General features: G+C 41.6%; 1 protein-coding gene across 1 annotated transcript in view; it reads left to right on the top strand.

The window, feature by feature from the left end:
• Positions 1-13,286, top strand: part of LOC122791275 — an 802,728-nt gene that overhangs the window by 248,990 nt on the left and 540,452 nt on the right. The window contains exon 4 of the mRNA XM_044058947.1: positions 12,884-13,195. Coding sequence (XP_043914882.1) covers positions 12,884-13,195 — 312 coding nt within the window. The remainder of the gene's footprint in view (positions 1-12,883; positions 13,196-13,286) is intronic.

Below are 13,286 nucleotides of genomic sequence, written 5' to 3'. Positions count from 1 at the left end.
GAGAGACCAAGACAAGAGAATCATGAAATGTACATGTCAAGCACTAGACTAGAAGCTCTTCCTCTTCACTCTAGCAAGTATCCTGCAGATGTCCGGTAAAATGACTTGCACATTAATAAAAATAAAATGAATACATACATATGGAAAACACACTGCTGTAACTTAATAAAAAAACATTGCAGACAGCATTAGTGCATTCATGCAAGCAGATTATGTGCCTCACCATCAGAGCTAATTTACTTGTTACACCCACAAAAATAAAAACTCTCCAGTGTCAGCTCTTAAAAACTAAAACCGCATGGGAGACTCAGTATAAAAATGTGCACATTTCATTGCCAAAAACATACTTTTAATCACTCCATCTACACTGGTTTATATTTTTAAAAGCCCACTGCGTTAAATGGTTAGTGTGAGCTTGTTATTACAATTAAAGTGATAAATTAATGCATCCATCACTGAGTAACTCTTATTGTCTGACCAGTAAATATACTACTTTTGCAAAACTGCCTTTACCACTACAAAGAGCGACTACTCCATAGCTAAAGAATCACCTCAGGAAGTACTTAAAATGTATTAAAAAGAATTGACCATTTCATATTAAACAACAAGATGTGGTAAAAAGAACATCCCAAGATTACACCAGAAAAGCACGAGTCACACATTCAAACATATTTATGGCTTCAGACTACCAATTCACCACTGCTGAAAATACACTGAAGCATGGCATGTGGACCCCTTGCACAAAAACATCATGCAAGTCAATTCAGGATCTGAACATAATACAGCTTCATTTCTTATTCATACGCCTCAACTTCTAAGCACAAAAAAATCTGGACAAAGACTAATATAATGGGAGACAATAGCCCAAAAATAGGAACAGGTTTTAAACATCGCTTTAATAAACTTAATAAAGTTGCTATAACAACACTTTTTGTGCTAGAATGCATTTCCTGCATGATATGAAGTCTGAAACTCATATTTCTGTAATTTTCAGACTTCATTCCTCACTGATATGCAAAAATACCCACAAATTTTATGAGAAACAAACCAAACATACGATGCAAAAATTTGGAAAGGTATGCTACCACTCCACCAAAGCTTACCTGACCTCGCCAAAGACACACAGCATCATACATCTCTGCATCTTCCATCATTCAATGCCCTGAGTCAAAGAAAATGCTGCCAAAGTACAACTTTCAGTCACTGTTGAAATAAACCTACAAAAAATATCCTTTGCTCTGTGAACTAGCAGCCTCAACAACCGTACTGTCATCTGTAACAACTGAACAGCAGCGAAAACCGGGGGCTGCATATTGTTGTGGGGCCAAGATCTAAATACGCTGACTATAGCAACGTCTTACCATCTACTAGAGACGTATTCCAAACAAGTTAAAAAGATCTTATTAAAATTACTTACCTTACCTTTTGCTATGCAATGTAGTGTAACAGTGAAATAAAATAAATCCTCTCTCCACGATCTCGCTCCTTCCTTCAGCTTTACCAGAACTATAAAAAACGACCAAACGGTGTTTTCGCGCATGCGCATACTAGCGGAGTGACGCTGGTATGAAAAAACGGAAGTTGGCGCATGCGCAGAACAGCAAAAGTACGCAAACGTGTAAACACACGGAAAAAAAGTTAAATTAAAATTAAATTTAAATTTAAGGGTCGCGGGCCGCATGGAAGAGCTCTGAGGGCCGCATGCGGGCCGCAGGTTGGACACTCCTGCTCTAGGGTGTTTACCATATGCATGGTAGTTTTAGCAGCTCATCTAAGACTGAGTGGATTCAGAATGTTTCCTTATTTTGATGACTGTTTCCTTACCACACCAACAAGGCATCTTCTGGAAAAGGACAGAGATTACCCACTCCATTTATCTTAATCTCTGGGGATTACAATAAATCTGGCAAAGTCACAACCTCAACTAGTTCAAGTCTTGGAATGTATAGGGGCTCATCTAGACACAGTCGGTAACCTAGCTCTTCTGCCTCAAAACAGAATTCTTACTTTGAAATCGCATGTTAGTCAGGTTCTTTTTCATCTTTCTCCCCCAGCAAGAATAGTGCTTAAAGCCCTAGGGTCAATGGCTGCTGCAATAACTGTAATACCCACTGCTTATCTCCGTATGAGAATTGTTCAATGGACCCTAGCAGTGCAATGGTCTCTTCATCAACAGTCTCTATTACATTCAATAAAGTTATCTCAAGTTTGTAGAAAATCTCTATTGTGGTGGATACGCTCCAAAGAGATTTGTCAAGGATGCCCATTTATTCTTCCTTCCCCGAATTCCACATTGATCACGAATGCCTCCTAGTTGGGGGTGTATTACTGGACAGTTCAAGGCACATGGTCCCAAGAAAACACCAGTTTGCATATAAATGTTTTAGAGATGACAACGGTGCTTCTAGCATTGCAGGCCCTACATAGCTCTCTTCCACTAGGAACTATTGCTATTCAGACGGACAACATGTCACTAGCCTGGTACATCAACAAACAGGAGGAAACCAGATCCTATCCCCTGTGCCGAGAAGCAGTGAGGTCTTGGTAATGGGTGATCTCCAACTGCTTTCTGGTAGCGAGGCACATTCCCAGGAGATCCAGCATATTAGCAGACAAGCTCAGCAGGACCATCCTGATGCTTCATGAGTGGCCCCTCATTCAGTCAGTACTCTAGTCCACGTTTGGCCCTCCAGTCTCCTTTATGCTTACCTTCCCCTGCCTCTAATACCCAAGTTTCTTCAGAAAGTGCATCAGTTGAAGAGTAACATAATCCTCATTGCCCCCTACTGGCCTTGGCAGATATTGTTCCCCTTCTTATGGTCTCATCTAGCATGTCCATCCTGGACAGTGGATCCCACTTCAGATCTCCTGCCACAAATGCAGGGATGATTCATCCGGACACTACTGGCCTCAAATTGACTGCATGGTTCTCCAGTTCCACTGATAGCTAGATATTCCAGGCTTCCATTCACAGTTCGTCAAATTCTTTTCTCATCCCACAAACCCTCAACTAGGAAGATTTATAAGAGCAAATGGAAAAGATTTTCTTTGTGGGTTCATCAGAGAGACTTAGATCCTTTCACTGCTGCTCTCCCGGCTATTTTAGATTTCCTTGCCTCCATTTTTCAAACCAGTGCATATTTTTTCCACCATTAAAGTGCAGCTGGCAGCTATCTCCAACTACCACAATGGAGACAATGTTTCTCCTTCAGTTTCAACTAAGTTATGTAAGGCTATCCTAAAAGGTACATTTTTGCTTAGACCTCCAATTTGAGATCCCACTCCACCTTGGTATTACAGACATTGGTACACCCACCGCTTGAGCTTTCAGCTAAAGTAGACCTTAAGTTTCTAACTTGGAAAACGTTCATTTTGGTGGCTATCACTTCAGCAAGAAGAATATAATGTACTATCTGCAAAACCACCTTATTTAAATTTTCACAAGGAAGGAATTAGCCTACACTCTAATACTTCTTTTGTACCAAAAGTGGCCTCTGAATCAAACATCAATCAAGTCATCAACCTACCAGTTTTCTTTCCAAATTTTGACAATAAATGAGAATATACCCTTCATTTCTTAGACATCTTTAGGCAATTTTGCTTTTACCTTCAGAGGACTAAGGAATTTAGAAAAAAATGATCAGTTGTTTGTCTCATTTTCAAATAACAAGATGGGAAAGCCAGCTTCAAAAAGTACTCTAGCTAAATGGATAACAGATTGTATTTTCTATGTTTATTCCTTGAGAGAAAAACTTTACCAAGACAACCAAAAGCTCATTCAACTAGGTCAGTGGCTACATCAGCTGCTTTTTGGGTCAGAGCATCCATTGATGACATTTGTACAGCTGCCACTTGGTCTAATGCTCATACTTTTATTTCTCATTACAAATTAGATATCGTCTCCAAGAACAGAGCATCATTCATTTCTGCGGTGCTCCAGAAGTCCTTCCATGTGGGCCACCCAAGGTAATCGTAGATGAAGACTGTCTCATTCATTGAGGAATGAGTCAAATGACAACATCAGATATAAAAGTTATGTACTGACCAAAACTATGCATCTATGCTGTCCATTGTCCTTCTTCCTTAACTTCCTTCCCACCTTCCCCCATCCTTGTCTTTGGAAAGGACCTAACGGAACTAATTATCTATAAGAAAATGTGATTTTCTTATCTTAGCCAAAAAATTGTTACAGTCAGTCCAGGTCTGTAAATTTCAGCACCTGTAAATCAGGTTGGTCAGAATATTCCTGTGGAAGACGTGTCAGGTGATTCTGATTTAGAGACAAGTTTCCTGTCCTGCAGACTCACAAACCCAAAATTTTGTTACTGAGGAAACTGGTCCTCACAACCTCCTTTTTCTCATATTATTGCAAGGATGAATGAGATGTTTTTATGGGAACCAATGGGTGTTCCCCTGAACTGAGGTGATATTGTGATATGTTACAAGTGGGCATACCTCATTGTAACTCTAATGCTACTCTTCTAGTGTCCGCCCTGGGGGATGTATATGATGCTGCGTGTAACAACAACACTGATTCACAATATTCCGTCCCCCAAAAAAGCAGATAGGCTTTACCTCCAGTTAACAAGTGTTTGTTTTTTCACCTTAGGTGGGACCGTGCAGCAATATCAACATATATTGCAGCAAGGAACAGGCTATTGGTATCATTCAGCCATTCCACAGTGGACAAACGGGGGAAGATTATGGACAGATTTGGTAACAGAATTGTTTCATCTTCCTCTTTGGGGTATAGAATACTTAACTGTCAGACCCATATGTGGAAGTTTGTGCTTTTTTGTATTGGCAGTTGAAGGGACACGGCTACCACTCTTGCCCCTGAAAGCAGTGCTTATGTCAATGCTCTTGTTTCTTACATTTCGGAAGTATCTAAACATGCGTTAGGGAGTATGTATGATTGTGCAAATACAGTGTCGGCATTCTACTTCAGGTACTGTTTTGGGGATGTATGCTGGGGTACAAATGAAAACATTGTATGATGAGATCAGCTCTGAAATTTTGAATTCAGCTTTAGATAAGAAGGTTTTATTTGGCCCAACTGCTGTTCGGGTACTCAAACAATATGATGAGGGAAGAAATTAATTCAGTGAGTTCCTAAGATTTTTCAGCCTCACCTCACACTTTTACAAATTGTCTTTCATGCCTTGGAAACCAAACAAGTAAACCCTGCCTTCTCAGCCTAAACAGAGGAACAGAAAGAGATGGCATGAGGGGAACAATAAGAAACAAGGATAATTTACAAAAGAGGGACAATCTACATGCTCTTAATTAATATGCTGGTATGCCCCCCATAGCAGTCTCTCAAAACCTATTCCAATAACTAGTTCTATACATTCCCCTTTGGTAGCAGATTGTGACAGACTCATGGGTGTTAAGGTTGGTTCAGCAGGGTTTCAGATGGTACTGGATACAAGAAACTTCTTTCAGAGAAGTTCATCTCCACCTTTCAAACCAGTCACATTTTTTTCCTCTAGGTTTCCTAGGCATTAAATCAAAGCAGTAAATGCTTCTATTCCAGAATGTTTCTGGTACCAAAGAAAGAGACTTGTTGGAGAACATTTCCAGATCTTTCCTTCCAAATTCTAACATCTAAGGAGGCAAAGAAGACGATCATCCTCTTATATGGCACAGTGTTAGCTGCAGCCAGTGGGGAATATGTAGGGAGTGGAGAGTCTAAGGAAGGATTTGGAAATACTGAGAGTTGGATAGGAAAGGGGCGGGGCATTTGAGGTTCAACGTGTAGAGAGTTGCAGAGCACTGCCCTTTTATCACATCAACACTGGTATGAAGTATCAACTGAGGGACTGGAACAGATGGCAACAGAGCAGGAAGAGGATTTGAGGGTGTTAGTCATACCTAGACTGGACCATAGGTTCCAGAATCAAAGATGAAGTACTCCTGATGTACCAGTGCCTCATCAGCTTTGTGCAGTTCTGCAGGTCATATAAGGAAAGGAATATTAGACTGCTGGGAGTCCAGAGGAAACTCAACGGAAAGGTGCATGGGATGGAGAGAGAATATCACTAGACACTACCATGGCTTTAGCTCTTCTCACTAGATTTCAGAAGAGATGAAGTAATCACTGGGAGGGGGAGCTTAGACGGAAGGTTGTATGTGCTATGGGTGAGCAAGATCATGATCTTGAGCAGGAATCATTGGGAGGGGGGCTTAGACAGAAGGTTGTATGTGCTATGGGTGAGCAAGATTGTGATCCTGAGCAGGAATCATCAGGAGGGGAGCTTAGACAGAAGGTTGTATGTGCTATGGGCGAGCAAGATCATGATCCTGAGCAGGAATCATTGGGAGGGGGGCTTAGATAGAAGGTTGTATGTGCTATGGGTGAGCAAGATTGTGATCCTGAGCAGGAATCATCAGGAGGGGAGCTTAGACAGAAGGTTGTATGTGCTATGGGCGAGCAAGATCATGATCCTGAGCAGGAATCATTGGGAGGGGGGCTTAGAAGGTTGTATGTGCTATGGGTGAGCAAGATCATGATCAATTTGTGTAACTTGGACAAGTGGATGGGGGACAGGAAATTCATCCATGCTTTGGCACCTACGTCTCTAAAGGTTCATCTCCCAGGCGTCTGCTTGTAAATGTTTCATCTCCCAAGCCTCTGCTTACATTTATCAAGGGGATCAGAACTTGTCAGAGATTTGGGATGCATGGCTAGGCTTAAAAAGGCCCTTGTGGTCATTAGACTAGTAAACACCTAAGAACCTATAAGAAATAAAAGTATCATCCATCTACATCCCTTTACTAACGCTGACTCGTTATTCCTTAGTATTCAGCTTGTTCATTTACTAATAACAAATGTGGTCAGACTGAGTGACATAAACTGCTTAATTTCCACATCCACATTTCTCAATAAGCTGCCCAGCTCCTTAATCAAAAGCATTTAATTCTAGACTAATTAATAATAATTAAACTCCAGAATTAAATAAATTACAGAAATCATGTCAGTACAGTCTGAGTATAATAACCATTGTCTATGTATTATACTGTTAACAAACTAAAATAGAAAGGTCACCCCACTTAACCATAACCCTGCATCAGTATAAATTAAGTGAAACAGCTGAATAACATCTGTCACGCTGACTGATCCCTGTTAATGTCCAAGGCAGTCCCAGTGATTCCTCGCACTGCTTGCTGTACACCTAACTACTTGTCCAAGAGTATGACTATCCACTTAGTCACTACAGGCAGTCCCAGTGATTCCTCGCACTGTCTGCTGTACACCTAACTACCTATACAAGAGTATTACTGTCCACTTAATCACAACAGTCAGTCTCAGTGATTCCTACACTGTCTGCTGTACAGCTAACTACCTTTCCAAGAATATTACTGTCCACATAGACACAACAGGCAGTTCCAGTGATTCCTTACACTGTCTGCTGTACACCTAACTACCTTTCCAAGAATATTACTGTCCACTTATTCACAACAGGCAGCCACAGTGATTCCACGCACTGTCTGCTGTACACCTAACTACCTATCCAAGAGTATTACTATCCACTTATTCACAACAGGCAGCCAAAGTGATCCCTCGCACTGTCTGCTGTACACCTAACTACCTATCCAAGAGTATTACTATCCACTTATTCACAACAGGCAGCCACAGTGATTCCTCGCACTGTCTGCTGTACACCTAACTACCTATCCAAGAGTATTACTATCCACTTATTCACAACAGGCAGCCACAGTGATTCCTCGCACTGTCTTCTGTACACCTAACTACCTATACAAGAGTATTACTGTCCACTTATTTACAACAGGCAGCCACAGTGATTCCTGGCACTGTCTGCTGTACACCTAACTACCTATACAAGAGTATTATTGTCCACTTATTCACAACAGGCAGTTCCAGTGATTCCTTACACTGTCTGCTGTATACCTAACTAACTATACAAGAGTATTACTATCCACTTATTCACAACAGGCAGCCCCAGTGATTCCTCGCACTGTCTGCTGTACACCTAACTACCTATACAAGAGTATTACTGTCCACTTATTCACAACAGGCAGCCACAGTGATTCCTCGCACTGTCTGCTGTACACCTAACTACCTATCCAAGAGTATTACTATCCACTTATTCACAACAGGCAGCCACAGTGATTCCTTACACTGTCTGCTGTACACTTAACTACCTATCCAAGAGTATTACTATCCACTTATTCACAACAGGCAGCCACAGTGATTCCTTACACTGTCTGCTGTACACCTAACTACCTATCCAAGAGTATTACTATCCACTTAGTCACAGCAGGCAGCCCCAGTGATTACTCGCACTGTCTGCTGTACACCTAACTAACTATACAAGAGTATTACTGTCCACTTATTCACAACAGGCAGCCACAGTGATTCCTCGCACTGTCTGCTGTACACCTAACTACCTATACAAGAGTATTACTGTCCACTTAGTCACAACAGGCAGCCACAGTGATTCCTCGCACTGTCTGCTGTACACCTAACTACCTATACAAGAGTATTACTATCCACTTAATCACAACAGTCAGTCTCAGTGATTCCTACACTGTCGGCTATACACCTAACTACCTTTCCAAGAATATTACTGTCCACTTAGTCACAACAGGCAGCCCCAGAGATTCCTCGCATTGTCTGCTGTACACCTAACTAACTATACAAGAGTATTACTGTCCACTTATTCACAACAGGCAGCCACAGTGATTCCTCGCACTGTCTGCTGTACACCTAACTACCTATACAAGAGTATTACTATCCACTTATTCACAACAGGCAGCCACAGTGATTCCTCGAACTGTCTGCTGTACACCTAACTACCTATACAAGAGTATTACTATCCACTTATTCACAACAGGTAGCCACAGTGATTCCTTACACTGTCTGCTGTACACCTAACTACCTATCCAAGAGTATTACTATCCACTTATTCACAACAGGCAGCCACAGTGATTCCTCGCACTGTCTGCTGTACACCTAACTACCTATACAAGAGTATTACTATCCACTTATTCATAACAGGCAGCCACAGTGATTCCTCGCACTGTCTGCTGTACACCTAACTACCTATACAAGAGTATTACTATCCACTTAATCACAACAGTCAGTCTCAGTGATTCCTACACTGTCTGCTATACACCTAACTACCTTTCCAAGAATATTACTGTCCACTTAGTCACAACAGGCAGTTCCAGTGATTCCTTACACTGTCTGCTGTACACCTAACTACCTATACAAGAGTATTACTATCCACTTATTCACAACAGGCAGCCACAGTGATTCCTTACACTGTCTGCTGTACACCTAACTACCTATACAAGAGTATTACTGCCCACTTAGTCACAACAGGCAGCCACAGTGATTCCTTGCACTGTCTGCTGTACACCTAACTACCTATACAAGAGTATTACTATCCACTTATTCACAACAGGCAGCCACAGTGATTCCTTACACTGTCTGCTGTACACCTAACTACCTATACAAGAGTATTACTGCCCACTTAGTCACAACAGGCAGCCACAGTGATTCCTTGCACTGTCTGCTGTACACCTAACTACCTACACAAGAGTATTACTATCCACTTAATCACAACAGTCAGTCTCAGTGATTCCTACACTGTCTGCTATACACCTAACTACCTATGCAAGAGTATTACTGTCCACTTATTCACAGCAGGCCGTTCCAGTGATTCCTTACACTGTCTGCTGTACACCTAACTAACTATACAAGAGTATTACTATCCACTTATTCACAACAGGCAGCCACAGTGATTCCTCGCACTGTCTGCTGTACACTTAACTACCTATACAAGAGTATTACTGTCCACTTATTCACAACAGGCAGCCACAGTGATTCCTCGCACTGTCTGCTATACACCTTACTACCTTTCCAAGAATATTACTGTCCACTTAGTCACAACAGGCAGTTCCAGTGATTCCTTACACTGTCTGCTGTACACCTAACTATCCAAGAGTATTACTATCCACTTATTCACAACAGGCAGCCACAGTGATTCCTCGCACTGTCTGCTGTACACCTAACTACCTATACAAGAGTATTACTGTCCACTTATTCACAACAGGCAGCCACAGTGATTCCTCGCACTGTCTGCTATACACCTTACTACCTTTCCAAGAATATTACTGTCCACTTAGTCACAACAGGCAGTTCCAGTGATTCCTTACACTGTCTGCTGTACACCTAACTAACTATCCAAGAGTATTACTATCCACTTATTCACAACAGGCAGCCACAGTGATTCCTTACACTGTCTGCTGTACAGCTAACTACCTATACAAGAGTATTACTATCTACTTATTCACAACAGGCAGCCACAGTGATTCCTTACACTGTCTGCTGTACACCTAACTACCTATACAAGAGTATTACTGTCCACTTATTCACAACAGGCAGTTCCAGTGATTCCTTACACTGTCTGCTGTACACCTAACTAACTGTACAAGAGTATTACTATCCACTTATTCACAACAGGCAGCCACAGTGATTCCTCGCACTGTCTGCTGTACACCTAACTACCTATACAAGAGTATTACTGTCCACTTATTCACAACAGGCAGCCACAGTGATTCCTCGCACTGTCTGTTGTACACCTAACTACCTATACAAGAGTATTACTGTCCACTTATTCACAACAGGCAGCCCCAGTGATTCCTCGCACTGTCTGCTGTACACCTAACTACCTATACAAGAGTATTACTGCCCACTTAGTCACAACAGAGTTGCAGTGATAAGTTAAATCAGTCTAACTTACAAGAAAACTGGAAGATGTAATGAGGCTGACAGCAGGATACAGAAATTCAGTCAGAGGATAGGGTTGGTATAAGAGGCATTGCTATTTACTCTAAATGTGCAGTTCATAGGTTCATAGGTAGATACTGGGCTATCTGCCCGAAGGCATATATTAGCCCAGCCACATTGTACAGTATTCACCACCCCTTTGGTTAGTTCCCTAGACCCTTGTACTAGCAGCTAGTACCCTTGGCCCCTATCTAGTAGAGCTGTTGGTGTGATCCCTGGTGTGAACTTTCTGTTACCCATCCACTCATCAAGGATCCTCTTGAAGAGTGATAGTGAGGGGCTCTGTCTTATGTAGATCGGGACCTTGTTCCATAGCAAGGGAAGTCTTTGCGAAGGGAATCTATCTCACCAGCATGTTCTATTCATTGTTGTGCTGAGGTTTATATCCCTAGATCATGTAGCTCAAGTGGATTTGGTTTTGCTAAGATGGAGCATGTTCAACAGTTCTGGGTTGGACATGGCTCAGTATGTTAGACAGAGATCGCCTCTGAGAAGGCGGTTTGCAACAGAAAAAAGCCTTAGTTTTTTCAATCTTGCTGCATAGGGCAACTGTTTGAGGCCAGTAATCCTCTTAGTGAGGTACCTCTGTGGTCTCTCCAGCTGCTGGAGATGCCTAGCCAGGTACATTCCAATTGGTGCATTGTACTCAATAATGGGTCTGATGAGGGAAGAGTAGAGGGGCACCACTACATCCTTAGATCTTGATGCGAGCTCTTTCGTGATCAGATGGGTCACATAGAAGGATTTTCTAACCACCTTGGCAACATGGTTATCAAAGGAAAGCTGACTATCTACTTGGGTCCCTAGATCCCTTATTACTACTTCAGATTTCAGGGGGTTGCCTCCTATGTGGTAGTTTGCGGGTACTCTGTTTTTTTCAAAGGGGATTACTACACATTTTTTAGCATTTAGCTTGAGACCATGGCTTTGACACCATGAATCAGTCTCGTTAATGCCCTTCTGGAAGATATCCATGTCGGCCGGAGACTCTGTTATAGCACCCAGTTTGCAGTCATCCGCAAACTTGGTCAGCCACAGCCCATCAGTGCTTGCCTGTACTTCTGAGAAGTATATGCCAAACAGGAGGGGCCCCAGGACAGAGCCCTGAGGCACACCGCTCGTTACTGGCCTGGATTCGGACATAGATCCCGCTACTCTTACTTTGTGGGATCTGTCTGAGAGCCAGTTTGCGATCCATCTTGTGACGTAAGGGTTTATGCCCAGGTTGGTGAGTTTATCAATAATACCCAAATGGGGAATGGTGTCAAATGCTTTAGCAATGTAAGCCGTTTGTACCTCCTTTCCCTTATCTCTAGCCTGAGTAACTGTCTCAAAGAAGTCCACCAGGTTCAGAAGACATGATCTGCCCTTGACGAAGCCGAACTGTGTGGGGTCAGTGACCCCAGACTTAACAGTGTTGAGCAGGGGAAACAGCCCACCCTCTAAAAAAAAAAGCTTTTTGGTGTCCTTTTTATGGGTGATGAAATAAATATATTACTTTTATCATCTGTCTGCCTAGTAGACAGTGCTATGACCGAAGGCTTAGATCTTTGGGCTCTATCTTCATAAGATTCTGTTAAAAAAAAAAATTCCTTTGTGAGGATCCTGATTGGACTGGCATCTGTTTTTTTGTTGTATGATCATCTGCTATTGCAGGACCCCCCCCCCCCGAAAGGTTTGGTCTTGGCACTCATATTCTTAAAACTGTTAACAATTATCCCCAACTCAATAATTTGAAAAATCCTGATTAAAAGGGCCTTTTTTAAGGTACACTAGTCAGTTTTCATGGGCAGTGTGAGTATATAAGGAGTTTGTATAACATCGGACGATCATGTAATTATGTAAGTGGGAAACTAATGAAACAGATTCATCACGACATTTGTAATTCAATTTCCTTAACCCATTCTATGATATACCCTTTCCTAAAACAAACTAACAAGCAAAAAAGAAAAAGAAATTGTGTCAGCTTGTAAACTAAAGGATTATGTATAATAAATTGAGACTGAGGAATAGTTAATGTATCCTATGTCAACTTTTTTTTTATTTCATGTTTGAACATTGCAGAAAGTTCCACAAAAAATGTGACTGGTAGAGAGGAAGAGTCAATTCAACTACGTTTGTCAAGTTCAAATGAGCCGTTTGATGAGATTAAATGGATATTTGGGAAATGCTCACCAGAAGTGACAATCGCACTACTTGGAAAAAATGGTTCTGTGAGTTACAAAACAGAAAAGAATGAATCAAGGTTGAACCTGAACGCAGCAGATGGCACACTACAGATTAATAAGCTGCAGCTGACAGACAGCGGTGCATACAAAGTCAAGGTCAAGTTTAATGGTACAGTTAAGCGTCAGATATTTCATCTCACTGTCAAAGGTAAGAAATTGTCAGAAAACAATGCTGTTGCATAAAGCATGCTGATTTGATAGAACTGAATGATGATAGTTGAATTATTAAGAAGAAATGA

Source organism: Protopterus annectens, chromosome 17.part0, assembly GCF_019279795.1.
Source record: "Protopterus annectens isolate FY-2018-M chromosome 17.part0, PAN1.0, whole genome shotgun sequence".
Classification (NCBI taxonomy): Eukaryota; Metazoa; Chordata; order Ceratodontiformes; family Protopteridae; genus Protopterus; species Protopterus annectens.
Note: the sequence above shows the minus strand (reverse complement) of the source record. Positions and strands in the feature narration are given on the sequence as shown.